The following is a 12,809-nucleotide window of genomic DNA, read 5'->3' as shown; positions in this document are numbered from 1 at the left end:
AACTATTTTGCATTTAGACCAGCTAGCGCTTAAACCAAAGCTATACTCGTAGCCGTAGCCGTAGCCGTAGCCGTAGCTGAAGCCAAACCCAAACCCAAACCCAAAGCCAAAGCCAAAGCCACAGGCACTAGCATAGTCGATGCCAAACGCTTCGTCCTGCGCCAAATACGTGCCAGTTACTTGCATTCGCTATATGCGCGAGAGCCTCTGTGTGTAGGTGTGTGTGTGTGTGTGTGGGTGTTAGTTTTCGGGTATGGGCAGCTTTGTTCACATGTTTTCACTTGCTGCTTAATTTGCATTTAAATGGTTTTTGCACTTAGGCTATTTCCCGTGTAAATGAGCTTTGTTGGCTGTTGTTGTTTCTGAGCTTGTTTTGCCATTGTTGTTGTTGCTGTTGTTTCCTCGGCCCACTAAGCAAGCCAGTGCTAGAGGCCGAGCTTTTGTTTTATATAGGCTTAACTTGCATTTTACCAAGGACACATGCCACTTCCTGGGCCCAGTAAGCTAACATTGTGCGGCTGCACGTATTATACAATATATGTACACACTGTACTGTAGTCAGTGCTGCCAGAATTTTGAAGGCAAGAATTGCTAGAATTTCAAAAAAAAGTTGCTAAAATTGCTAAAAAATTTATTAAAATTGCTAAAAGAAATGGCCAAATTTTGTTAAAATTTTATATGTTAAATTTATTCCTTTTATTTATGATTAAGTTTTTAAATGATAGTTAAAATGTCGTCCAATTGTTCCAATATACTTTCTTCATCATTAATAGCATATTTGGAGCTGCATCTGCTATGCATATCGCGTCGCCCACTTCAATAAGCTCAAGGCTTAGAAATGTTGAGACAATTGTGCCTTTACTATTGCTGAAATAGTTAATAGCAACTCCTAAAGATTTAAGAAAATTTAAACAATTCATCTAGCAAAAGACTGAATCACCAATATCAGCCCGCAAATTTTCCGCAAAGTGCTCGGCAAGAACATTTTTTATTATATGACTTCTCTTTGTTCTGCCCAATTTTATGTTTGCTGCCGATTGGCAAACTGCAAATTGGTGAGCACATAATTGCGACAAATGATCGCTTGTCACTATTGCTGCGTGTTTTGCAATGTATGTATAGGCACAGTGCAGCCTCATGCTCCTCCATCTTGTCACTTTTTACAACAAAAGGCAACTTGTTTTTTTGTGTACACCCATTTTGTGTGCACCCATCGCTCTTATATATTTTTTTGTGGCAGCGTGGTGGCGCACATCATAAAGCTTCGCGCCAATAGTGCACTTGCAATAGGCGCAATAGGCCCTTGTTGAGTCTGTGTCATCCTTGCGAATCCACTCTTTAAGCTCGCCACTCAACCACACATCGCGAAATTTTTGGGTATACGTTTTTGGCGTATTTTATAAAACTTTTAATGAATCTAACAAAAAGGCATACAATTTAAAGCTCAGCGCACTAATGACACTCGATCACTTTCGATGAATTTGTAAACTACTTATTGTTCACAACTATTGAACTATTGTTCACAAGTTTGTGCATTTATCGATATTGTTATGATTTTGAACAAGTTGAGTTCTTTTTAAGATGATGTTATTGTGAGATCACAAAAATCACAAAATTGCTAAAAGTTGCATAATTTTTTTTAAAAATAGCTATTTTTGTGGCTAATAGCAATTTAAAAAAAAAATTGCAAACTCAAATTCAAAATTGCTAGATCTAGCAACTTAATGGCTAAAATGGCAGCACTGACTGTAGTGCTCAGGGCTTCGCGACGCCTCGCCCTGCCCGAGTCGATGCTGCTGGGATGTAGCTGGGAGACGTGTAGTCAATGACCTTTGTTATTTCCAGTTACTTAAGGCATTCCCAGCACTTGGCAGTTCCAACAATTTTGCACTTTGAAACTTGGCCAGGTAATATCATAATAAGATTAGAGTGTATAAGCCCGTGTATTTGATGTAATCTTAGACTTCCCTCAAAGCTATTAAAACACTTAGCATCATACTGCGTGTAATCCGAAACCACTCACCGGCAATTTGCAGAGGACCTTTATGAAAACCAACGATATGGGGGTATGATGCTTACAAATTTATATATATTGTTGCAAATGATGTAAATTTTGAAAATGAATCAAATCGTTTGCGTAAACAAATTATAATTACCAACACATGCTGAAATTTCGAGTAATTAATAACAAAACACTTGAAAAATGTAACGCAAATATTTATAGTTTTATTTGATTGCAGCATTAATATTTGGCATATCTTTGATTATGTTTGCGCAATGAAATAACGCCGCAAAAATAATGAAATCTGTGAGTCGGCGATGGCAAATAGACGCGGAATGTATACTATGTAAAATATTAAACGCTTAGCGCACACTGTGTACATTTGCATTTGCATAAACAAATACGGAATATAATAAATATTTATCTATGCATAACGGGACATATATGTGTGTACGTTTCCTATTTTTGGTTGTCCGCCCAAATTGAATAACAGGAAAATGTTATTTGTAGAACTGTGACATTGCCGCAGTGTCGACCGAGCCCTCTGCCCTTCATCTTTCGGCTGGCTGGGATTTATGTAAGTGACATTTATCATACGCCAAGTTGGCACTGAGCTTATCGATTGACTGCATGGCTGCATGAGGGCTGGATAAGGAGGAGCAGCAGGAGGAGCAGGAGGACAGGGGGAGGCACATAGACGGCAAATTGTCGTGGGCAGCACAGTCAGCAAATTAACACTGGGCACCAGCCACGCCTTTTATGACTTAATAGCTGAGCTGACTTGTATAAAATAAGTATGTCAGTCAGCAAACATTGACCGAGCGGAGAGACCATGTTCCCATTTAGCACACTGTCAACTTTTGTTGTGGTCACTAATGATGACAGCCGCCCAGCCAAAACATCAACACACACTCCAGCTGACACACACACACACACACACATATCGGTGTAAATATCGTGTGTGTGTGGGTGTTGGGGTATCTGTCTGCTTTTGTGGATAACGCCAACTGCCGACTGCAAAATGCACAAATAGTCCTTGGCTCTCGCATGCCACAATGGTGTAGCCGTGACTGCTCCCCCCGGCCTGTTCCCGTCTCCCCTGTATATCGGGGCCCGACTTTTGTAGGTAACGAGCGGAGCGTCAAAACAAGCTGATTTGATTGTTTGTAATTAAAAGTGGACGCAGCGAAAATTAAATGACTGTCTACAGGACACAACGTATCTGCATGTGTTTGTATAAGCCTCGATGCACATAAAAGTTGATGTCCACGTGCTGGGTTCCTGCTTTCAATTTAAACTCTGAAACCTAATAAAAAATAAGCGAATAAGGCAAGCTCTGTGTGCTCTACGTGCCACGACCTCGACGACAGAAGCTGTAGAAAAGCGCACGGGAAAATTAAATCCCGATTGCTTGAGAAAACTTTCCTGGGTAGTTTATTTGCCTTGTGCCTAACGACTAATTGATACGCCGCCGCACTGTCAAAGCTGGAGCCATTGGAAGGGTCTTAAGGGACTTTACTCACTTAAAGCTGAGCCCACATCGAACCAAGAGATAGATGTCTGTCAACATATGTATTAACAGCTATGAGTAATTGGCTGGTTGGTGACAACTAGAGGGAGTGACTGTCCCTGCGCCGACAATGAACAGAAAAATAACGGTATATAAAAGCAATGTAGAAGTATAGAGAAGCTCAAAATCTATGCCGTATTGGATATGGTATATGATTTCTATATATTCCTAAATAAATTCCAAATATAGTACAATAGTAAATAGTAATTCTCTAAGAAGTCGAGCTCAAGTCTCTGGAAGTACAATGTTTATTTTATTTATTTAATGACAATAAATGAGAGCGAGTTAAAGTATTTACATTAATATCTATACTTACATTCAGCAGTGGAAACGCCAGTTGAACCAAACCCATATACGAAATATGTTGCATGTTTAGATTCCGCCCATTCTCAAATAATAAATTATCGGGGCAGCGCTTCCCTGAAGACTTAGTTCTATTTGTACTAATTATAACCATTAGTTGTTTGTACCTTTAGCCAATTAAAATATATATAAATTATATACCCATCAAAACAAAAGTCCTATAAATAATTCAAGCAAACAATGCACTGTGGTCCAAATGCTAAGAATTATATATATATTCATTTATTTATGGGTCACTTTATCATAAATACATTTTCGGTATACAAAATTGTAGTGTTTTACATATTTAGGTTAAGTGTATTATAATACAGTCTGAGAAAAATTGTATAGGAACAGAACTAGATTTCTATATCGTTTCTATTGCCTATTGAACGTAAATGATATGAAATGAACTGTTTATCTCAAGTTGAATAGGAGACATAGTTCCACTGATATTCGCCGTAGGACTGACACCAAAGTCTGCGGGGGACTGTGAATAAACGGGGGTAAACCGCAATCGACACCGCAATTAAAACCGCAATTAAGGCAATAATTTACATGAAACATAATTGTTTAATACAATTTCAAAGCTTACGGTAATTAGTGGGTTGATAGCCCGAGATATTATTTAAGACCAATTTACATTCCTTAACTTTGATAATCGTTAAAATGTCTGATAGGCCAATTATAGAGCTAAGTGCTTGTTAGCTCTTTTGTTTCAAGCGAAATAATATCTGGACAAATAATTGTGTACTGGCCAAACCTTTGGCAACTCGGAAAGCAATCAAAACAATGGGGCATTGGGGTTGCTGTCTACCGCATTTAATGCATTTAAAAAGGCCACTTTGGCTGCACAGGCATTGGGGTCAGGGGTCAGAGAAGGGGAAGCGGAGGAGAGAGGGGGTAGCGACCATTGGCAGGCAATTGGCCAAAGGAGCTTCAACAGCCTGTTGCTTCTACGTTGGCTAAGAGCCGGTTCCAGTGAGGACTAAGTCAAAGCCTGTTGCGGTAGAGCAACAACTGTCTGGATAAAAGAGAGCCAAAGCTCGTTCACTCGCTCGCTCTCTCGCTCTCTCGCGCTGGGCTGCTGGAAAGCTTTTGCTCTCTTTGCGGCGTTCGTGGCATGGCCAACGCTGGTCGAATGGAAGCGCTACTCCCACAATGTGCTCGTGCGTGGTGTAGGTGTATGTATCGTGTCCGTCGATTTTCCAGCCTCGTCGGGACTCGGCTGTGACAGTTCAGTCTAGGATAAACGGTTACGGCGGCCACAACACGAGCGCGCGTGCGATTAGCCCAAGTTGGAGCCTTTCAAAGAGTCAAACAACGGAAGAGAGCCCTACCACCGCAAGCGTGTTGCGTAGTGTAAAGTGCTGCGAAAGCGAAAGTGCAAACCGAAACACACCGTCAAATATTTGTGTGGGTGAAAGAGTGTTAAAGTGTGTTCTGGGGAGTTCTCCCGCACGCAAATGTGAACGCAGCAGAGCCCCAGCCATATTTCTCACGGAGCACAACAAAAATGCAACTCCACTTATATTTGGATCAAGGCAATCAAATCGAATAAGTTTTGTGTGCTAATAAAGGCAAATCGTGACGCGTTTTCAATTGGTGCCAAAGCAAATCCATACAAATAAATGTTAAGCAAACACCACCGACTTGGTCAATTCAATCCAATTCAATTACCTATCCCAACATCAATTGTGTGAAGATAATCAATTAGAAATATTCATTTTGAAATCGTATCACTTGCGACAGCGACAGCAACGCGAGCTGATCAAATATATTTTCCGAATAGTTATTTGCAATTTGAAAAACCTCTGAATCGCTATCAAGAATTTGCAGCAGCTGCAGCGCCCACCACAACAGCAACATCGGAAAAATGTTTAACTTTTGGATAATCGTTTTATGTCTAGGATTACTAGCAATTAAGCCAACAAGTAAGTTCAATAGGATTGCGAACAAGCTCTTTGTGATCTTTGTCACTGGATTATAATTAAACTTTAATTGAAACAGTTGCTCCATGCTGTTGCAAAAAGTTCTTAATTTGTGTCGAAATATGTGTCACATAGTGAAATAAATCCACCAACATTGTTGACTCCATGCGACTTTTTCATTTGCCAGTTTTTATGGCTATTAGTCTGCAAACTTTTTATACAATATCTGCCACGCCAAGGATTCCATTATTACTGTTGTAAATTACCAACTTCTATTTCATAAACTCTGATAACAATATATATATTAAATATATAGAAGCTGGTTATTTACAACTGATATGATTGCATCTTTAGCGTGATAGATATATACATGTGTTTGATATACTAATATAATCTAATACTTGCCAATAAATGTTGGAAATTTTTCATTTAAAGTGCGACCATTCTTAGTGTGTAATACTTATGTAATCCTCATGCAGATTATATAGGTCAAGTTGAGTCTAAATCAAAAGATCTGTTTATATACTGATTTAAAATCATTTCAAGCATCATACTTAATAATATTTATATATAAATTTGATTTTTACCATATTTTTGAGAGATTATGAAATTATTCAATATTAAGAATGTTAGTTTTAAATGATTAACTTTTACCTTATTCTATAAATTAAAACTCAAAAATGTTCTATATAGTAGCCTGGATCTGAACTCAATTTGGGAAACTCTGCTCGAAACGTGAAAATTTAATAATAATAAAAATTACAGCTGGCAACTTGTTAGAATTCAGTCTGAGAACTCACATTCAAGATAGTGGAATATGACTACTGCACTAGAAATCGAATTAAAATATAATATTTTAAAATTATTCAATTTAAATACACATATTTATTGTATACAAATTTGTTTAGCTGGGAAGATTTTCTGCCACCATAATTATATTTTGCTTATAATTGTAAAATTAGAGCTTTTTATTTTATTCAAGTGAGTGTGAATTGCAATGTCAAATGTCAAAGTTTCAATAGAAAGGTCGACATTTCGTTGCCAGAGAAGGCCAGAGAAGGAGACAACCAATTGTCAGAGAATGCTATAATAGTTAGGTCAACATACCATCTAATAGTCATAGAAGGCTATTCTATTTTTAAGCGAATAAATCTCTGAGATTACCTCAATCCTTAACTTGCCAGCTAATTGTCATAGAAGGTTTACTCTGACATTACCTCAGTCCTTAAATTATCCGCATGATTTATCTGAGAGCATGCACAAATAGTTTGCATTTCACCGCAATTTCTTTGGCTATATAAAACCGCAAATACCGTAAGATTTTTAAATAAGCAACATCGAGAGTGGCTAATACAGTGGAGAATGTAAATATGCTACTTTTTGCCGTAATAATGTAAGCAAGCGGATGGCTTATTTAAGTTGCATATTTATGCAATTGCTTATTGTGTAATCCGCCTTAAGCTACTGCAGCCAAGCACAATTTGAATATCAAATGCCAATAGCAGACTCCCTGCCCGCAGCCGGGCTTTGTTCGGGTTTTGTAGCAGCTCCTCGCCTCCTAAACCACCGAGGTATTTATAAAATTCTCCATTTTAGTTGAAATATGCATAGGCAATGGAGGCAACAGCAAAGCCTTCTAGCTAATTGCAAATGGCGAGCAGGCATGCAAGCAGCAGAAACACCTGCTTGCTACCTGCTTGACTTCCATCCCCCTTGCCATTCATGGCAGTGCAGATGTGGGCGACGTGTTGCTTTTCTTCAAAGCCGACTGACCTTGCCCAATGGAATGTCACGCAGTTGGTCAGTGCTGCTCCTTTGCCTGCTGCTCTTGGCTGCTGCTCCTGCGGCTACTCTGTATTTTTTCATAAGCCTCATGAATAATTCAGATAGCACGCTTCGATTATTTACTTCATAAACATTCTGCTAGAGTCATGCTTGCCTGTGTGAGAGTACACCTACATATTCTATGAATAGAATATATAGGTATGCTTCTTGACACTGCGGGGGCAATACGGGGTTTTAATTTTTTAAATTGTTTTGTTCAGGCCGGCAACATGCAATGTAAATTTTTTATTATACAAAATGCCTTTTAGTTATTTACTAAGTTGTTAGGCGGTCGGTCTCGGATTGCTTGCTATCTGCTCGGGAAATTGATGGAAAATGCCGATTAGCTTAGGTGCATATCTGTCGTATGCTTGACTTGATTACTTAACCAATAAGTGACTTTGCTGGGCACATTAATTACATCAGCTAAAAAGTATGTCACGAAATTAAATTTAATTACAGCTTCATTTGGGGGCAAAAGTTAATCAAAAACTCAATGAGCAGCTCATAAAAACAACAGCCCCGTATCTATTACATGTTGTCGAGGCAACGTAATCGCTGAAAAATTAATACGCCGCAGAGCAGCAGCAGCAGGAGTAACAGCAGCAGCAGCAGGAGTAGCAGCAGCAGCAGCAGGAGTCTGCCAGCCACGTCGATGAAGCAACAAGGATCGGTGAAAGTCGTAAAGCACGTTTGGGTCGTATTACACCGCCAATGGCTGAGATAGGAGCTAGCAGCGTATAAATTGTTGCGTTGCCACAGTAAAATCAATTTCAAGTCGTTAAGCGAAATGAACCTTATGAAGAGTTTTCTTTCTATGGCTGGTTTTTTACGGAAGTGAAAGTTTATCAAATCCACGCTCACACACACCCACACGCACACAGGCACAGAGGGGCCATTAGCAGGCCTGATCGTTGCCTCAACTCTGGATGTGTAATCGAGCCATAGCATCGGCAGCTGATGCGATTATTATTGATTTTACTTGAACTAAAATTGGTTGGATTGAATTATTTATGGGTAGGAGCTATTAGAGTCAAGTGTTCTTATGGCTAGCAGAGAGGCTCCCAGAGGCTAATTGCATTGAAACTCTTATCGGGCATAGGTCAGACGTGACGCTCATAACAATTCCATTTGATAATAAGTATCTTTGCTGCCAACTATTTGCTTAGCTCTTGAATTCAGATTCAATTTACAAATTTTAAGAAAATATAAATCAATTTGCTTGCACAAACAGAGAGCTGTCCCATGAAATTTACATCCATGCAAATATTATGCCAAACGCTGGCTGCCACAACAGCAACAGTGCGTGGGGGGAGGATGGATGGCCTTCACTGCATATGCTTAATGTGCGCACATGTCCATATAAATGTAATAGTTATAAGAGCCACCAGCAGCAAGCAGAGGCAGCAACAACAACAACAAAAGCGAAAAGCGACAAGTGTGTGTGCTCAGTGCAACCTCAATGGCAGGTCTAGCCACAGGCAAACTTAAGTTGTGAACACGAACACACACTCACAGACACACACACACACATAGACTTACTCATGGCAGAGAAGCGGGGCAGAGAGATGATTTTGCCTGAAGCTGAGTGACTAACTGGCTGTCAGACTTGGTGACTGTCTCTGGCCAGAGCCGTCTTTCTGTCTGTCCATGTGTCTGTGTGTCTCTTTGCCTTCCGGCCCGGTTGCCTGACTTGCTGGCTGCCTGACTGCCTGACATGTGACGACTTTGACAATCCAGAAGAGGCCGTCGCCTGCAAACGACCCTTGCCGTGATTTTAACTTGCACAAAGACGCTTTTCGCATATTTAATGAAACTTTTTGGCCGACAAACTCTTGAATAGACCAACTCGCGACTTTAAAACTTAACGCCGCCAATACATAAGTGCTCAGAAGTTGTCAATAAATTGTTGCCAAAATATGAGCGCCACGGGCAAAGTTTGCCCAGCTTAGAGTATCGAAGTTAACTTGAGTGGCTAAAATCAGATTATAGAAAACATTGGCACACATGCACCCGGTTAGCCGTGTCGCCTGCCTTCCGTCTCGTGTGGCTCTAATGTTCGGCAATACAATTCAGTTATGCTGCAGGTATTAGACATTTGCCAAATGACTGGAACAATTTGGCACAAATTTGGCGCAAAGACAATCAAAAAGTTATAAAACAAGCTTCGGCGAAAACGAAAACAATGGAGAGCTGCGGCCCGAATTCCGCAAAGCTCCAATGCCAAATCCCCCAACCAGCGCATGGCCAGAGCGCAAATGATGCTGAGCTACGTCTGCTGTAGCTGCGGTGGTAGCTGGGATACGATCTTATTGGGAGCTCTGCCGTGTGTGTATCGAGCTGTAAAAACTTTGGGAAACTTTTTTTTTTTTTTGATACTTGTCGGCTTTTGCTTGTTGTACCTGGAGCCGGCATTGCGTATACGCCACGTGGTGCTATTATCAGCCGCATCAGCGGCACCGTAAAGTAAATGCAAAGTGTGCAAAGTCTATAAACGAGCGGCAAACTTAAAAGCCCCAAGGTGGCAGCACCTTGGCAAGGACGTTAGGGGCTTTAGCAGGATGAGGAGAGCAAGTGCGAGCGAGAGGCCAATACCATACTGAGGCTTATCCACAAAAGCAAAGGCACAGAAACAACTGGGCCTATCAAAAAGTTGCTCATACGACAAATTGTCAACTGCGTTGCTAGCAACAACAACAATGGCAACGGAACATGGAAAACGAATTTTATTTTTTTTTAGCTTTTGCGATTATTTATATTATTTATGATGTTTTGGGCAATGTCGTTAAATTGAGGCCTTTAGAAAGGTTTCCGCATGTGTGGGACGGATGGCAACTGCCTAAAGGCGCCACAGAACTGAAGAGAAAAATATTCTACAAAACAATTACATCTAAGTGCGGCACCTTAAATATTCATGAAGCGGAAAGTAATTGCTAAGCTATCCCCACTCCAAAAATAAATAAATAAATAAAACAGCTCACCACAAATTTTAATAAACAGTATTGTTAAATTGACGTGCCCCAAATGCTATGCAAACGACAAAAACACTTTGTCCCACAGCCAAGAGCTCAGCTGTGTATTTAGCGAAGCGTGCCTTCTGTCAAATGCACTAAATTGAAAACTATTAAAGTGTCAACAAATAATTACGCATGGCAGCAGCAGCAGCAGCAGGATAAATCTGATGGCGTCTTATTGCCAAATCCGCCACTAAAATGAAACGAGCTCAGCCAGAGAAAAGTCGGAAACTGCGAGCCCAACGAGGCGTTGCTACTGAAAATGGCCATAATGCGACACTTGGGCCAAATCGCGCACAAGTTGCCAGTCAATGCTGCTCGCTCTCGCTCTCTGAGTGTCGAGAGAATGAAAGCACTTTATCAAAACGGATTTACGTAGCTATGGCCAAAGGAGTCGGCTGCCAATGCAGGCAAATTCCAAGGTTCTGCCAGGCGATTCTTCTTCTGCTTCTGCTTTTTCTTTTTGTCATAATTTTATATATACATATTTTTTTTTTTTTTAGTTGCTGCCTTTGGTCTGACAGTTTTGTAATAACAATAAACGCAAGAAAAGCAATCGATTTACCATTTTTCACTCAATTTATGGGTTTATCAAGAGTCGCACTTATTGTTGTTATTTTTGGCTTTTGTTGACAGGGCAACGCGGCATTTTCTCCTTTTTATACCCTGAACCCATTGAAAATGGGAAATCAGGGTATAATGGTTTTGTGAAAAGTATGTAACAGGCAGAAGGAATCATCGCAGACCCCATAAAGTATATATATTCTTGATCAGGACGACGAGCTGAGTCGATATAGCCCTGTCCGTCTGTCCGTCCGTCCGTCCGTCCGTCCGTCCGTCCGTCCGTCCGTCCGTCCGTCCGTCCGTCCGTCCGTATGAGCAAAAGGATCTCAGAAGATATAAGAGCTAGAGAGCTGAAATTTGGCAAGCATACTCGTGTATACCATAGGCAGTACAAGTTTGCTTTATTTTTTCGATAACTCATCCGATAACTTTTTTATCGAGAATAATCGAAAAATCGACAATGTTTTTTCAGCTTATTTTGAACACTTTTAGACCTGGAGACTTCAAATTTGCGTTGTATATAAAGTTAATGGATACAAAGATTTTGTAATTTACAGATTTTGGATACCACGCCCCCTTCGCCCCCAATTTGTAAAAAACGCATTTCAAGTACTAGAGACTTGTGCTTTGAAATGTACACACATTTAAGCCATATGATTACGCTCTAAAAGTTTCATTAAGATCGTATGTCTACAAAAGAAATTATTCAACAAATAAATTCTCGTTATATTGCCCACACTGCACTATGGGGAATTTTGCCGTTTTTCGGGTATTTAGTCATTTTTGCGAAGTATGAAAATTTATAATTTTTTTATGTTAACATCTTAATAAAACTCCAAACTTTAAGGTACTGTACCCAAAATGTTGAATAACAGTGCACTGTTAAGCCTAACAGCTGTTAAAGTCTGTTATCTTCGAAAAGCATTTGCCTTCAGCTTACAATTTGTGGTAGCCGATTTTCAAATCATCGTTATTCAATGACCAGACATTATTTTTGAGAAATTTAAAAAGGATATGAATTTTTAGGGCTTCTACTATGCGTTGGCTTAAAAACCAATTGATGTTTGAACTTATTTTAATCATTTATTGTATAATTAGCAAATGTTGTCAAATTTCATTTCTTGTAAATAAAATTAAACTTTGCAAAGACATATAAAACAGCCACCAGGGCGCATCAGTATAATTCCAATTGCATGTTATAGAGTAATCAATTGGGATTTTAGTGCCTTTGTCTCAATGTGCACTTTTGCGCACAACCGGCGCAAATCAATTTTTAGCAGGTGACTATGAGCTGACCTGTGTGATATTTGGCTCAATGAAAAAGGCAACTATAACCAAGAAATAGTAATTTAGATTTTTTTTAAGGCGAAACTAAATAAGACTAATATTGATTCAACTTATTAATGATATTAAAAAAGCAAAAGCCGCTTTTTTGCCAAAATATAAATGCCAAATGGAAGAAATGCAGCAGGAACAAAAACTAGCTGAGAACTATGAATGACTGCCTATGATAGCAAATGTTTATAAAATAATTGTTCATTTGAGGCAAATTATGGAAAATA

At 39.6% G+C, this 12,809-nt stretch overlaps 1 protein-coding gene across 1 annotated transcript in view; it reads left to right on the top strand.

Annotated features, from left to right (window-relative positions):
• Positions 1–5,148: 5,148 nt before the first annotated feature.
• The window catches only part of beat-VII (Immunoglobulin domain-containing protein beaten path VII), a 53,880-nt gene continuing 46,219 nt past the window's right edge, over positions 5,149–12,809 (top strand). Inside the window, exon 1 of the mRNA XM_018000485.2 lies at positions 5,149–5,848. Within this exon, the coding sequence (XP_017855974.1) occupies positions 5,791–5,848 (58 nt within the window). The 5' untranslated portion in view covers positions 5,149–5,790. The remainder of the gene's footprint in view (positions 5,849–12,809) is intronic.

Source organism: Drosophila arizonae, chromosome 2, assembly GCF_054131065.1.
Source record: "Drosophila arizonae isolate 15081-1271.41 chromosome 2, UAZ_ARI_1.0, whole genome shotgun sequence".
NCBI classification, from domain to species: domain Eukaryota; kingdom Metazoa; phylum Arthropoda; class Insecta; order Diptera; family Drosophilidae; genus Drosophila; species Drosophila arizonae.
The sequence above is the reverse complement of the archived record's forward strand: the minus strand, read 5'-3'. Positions and strand labels throughout refer to the sequence as shown.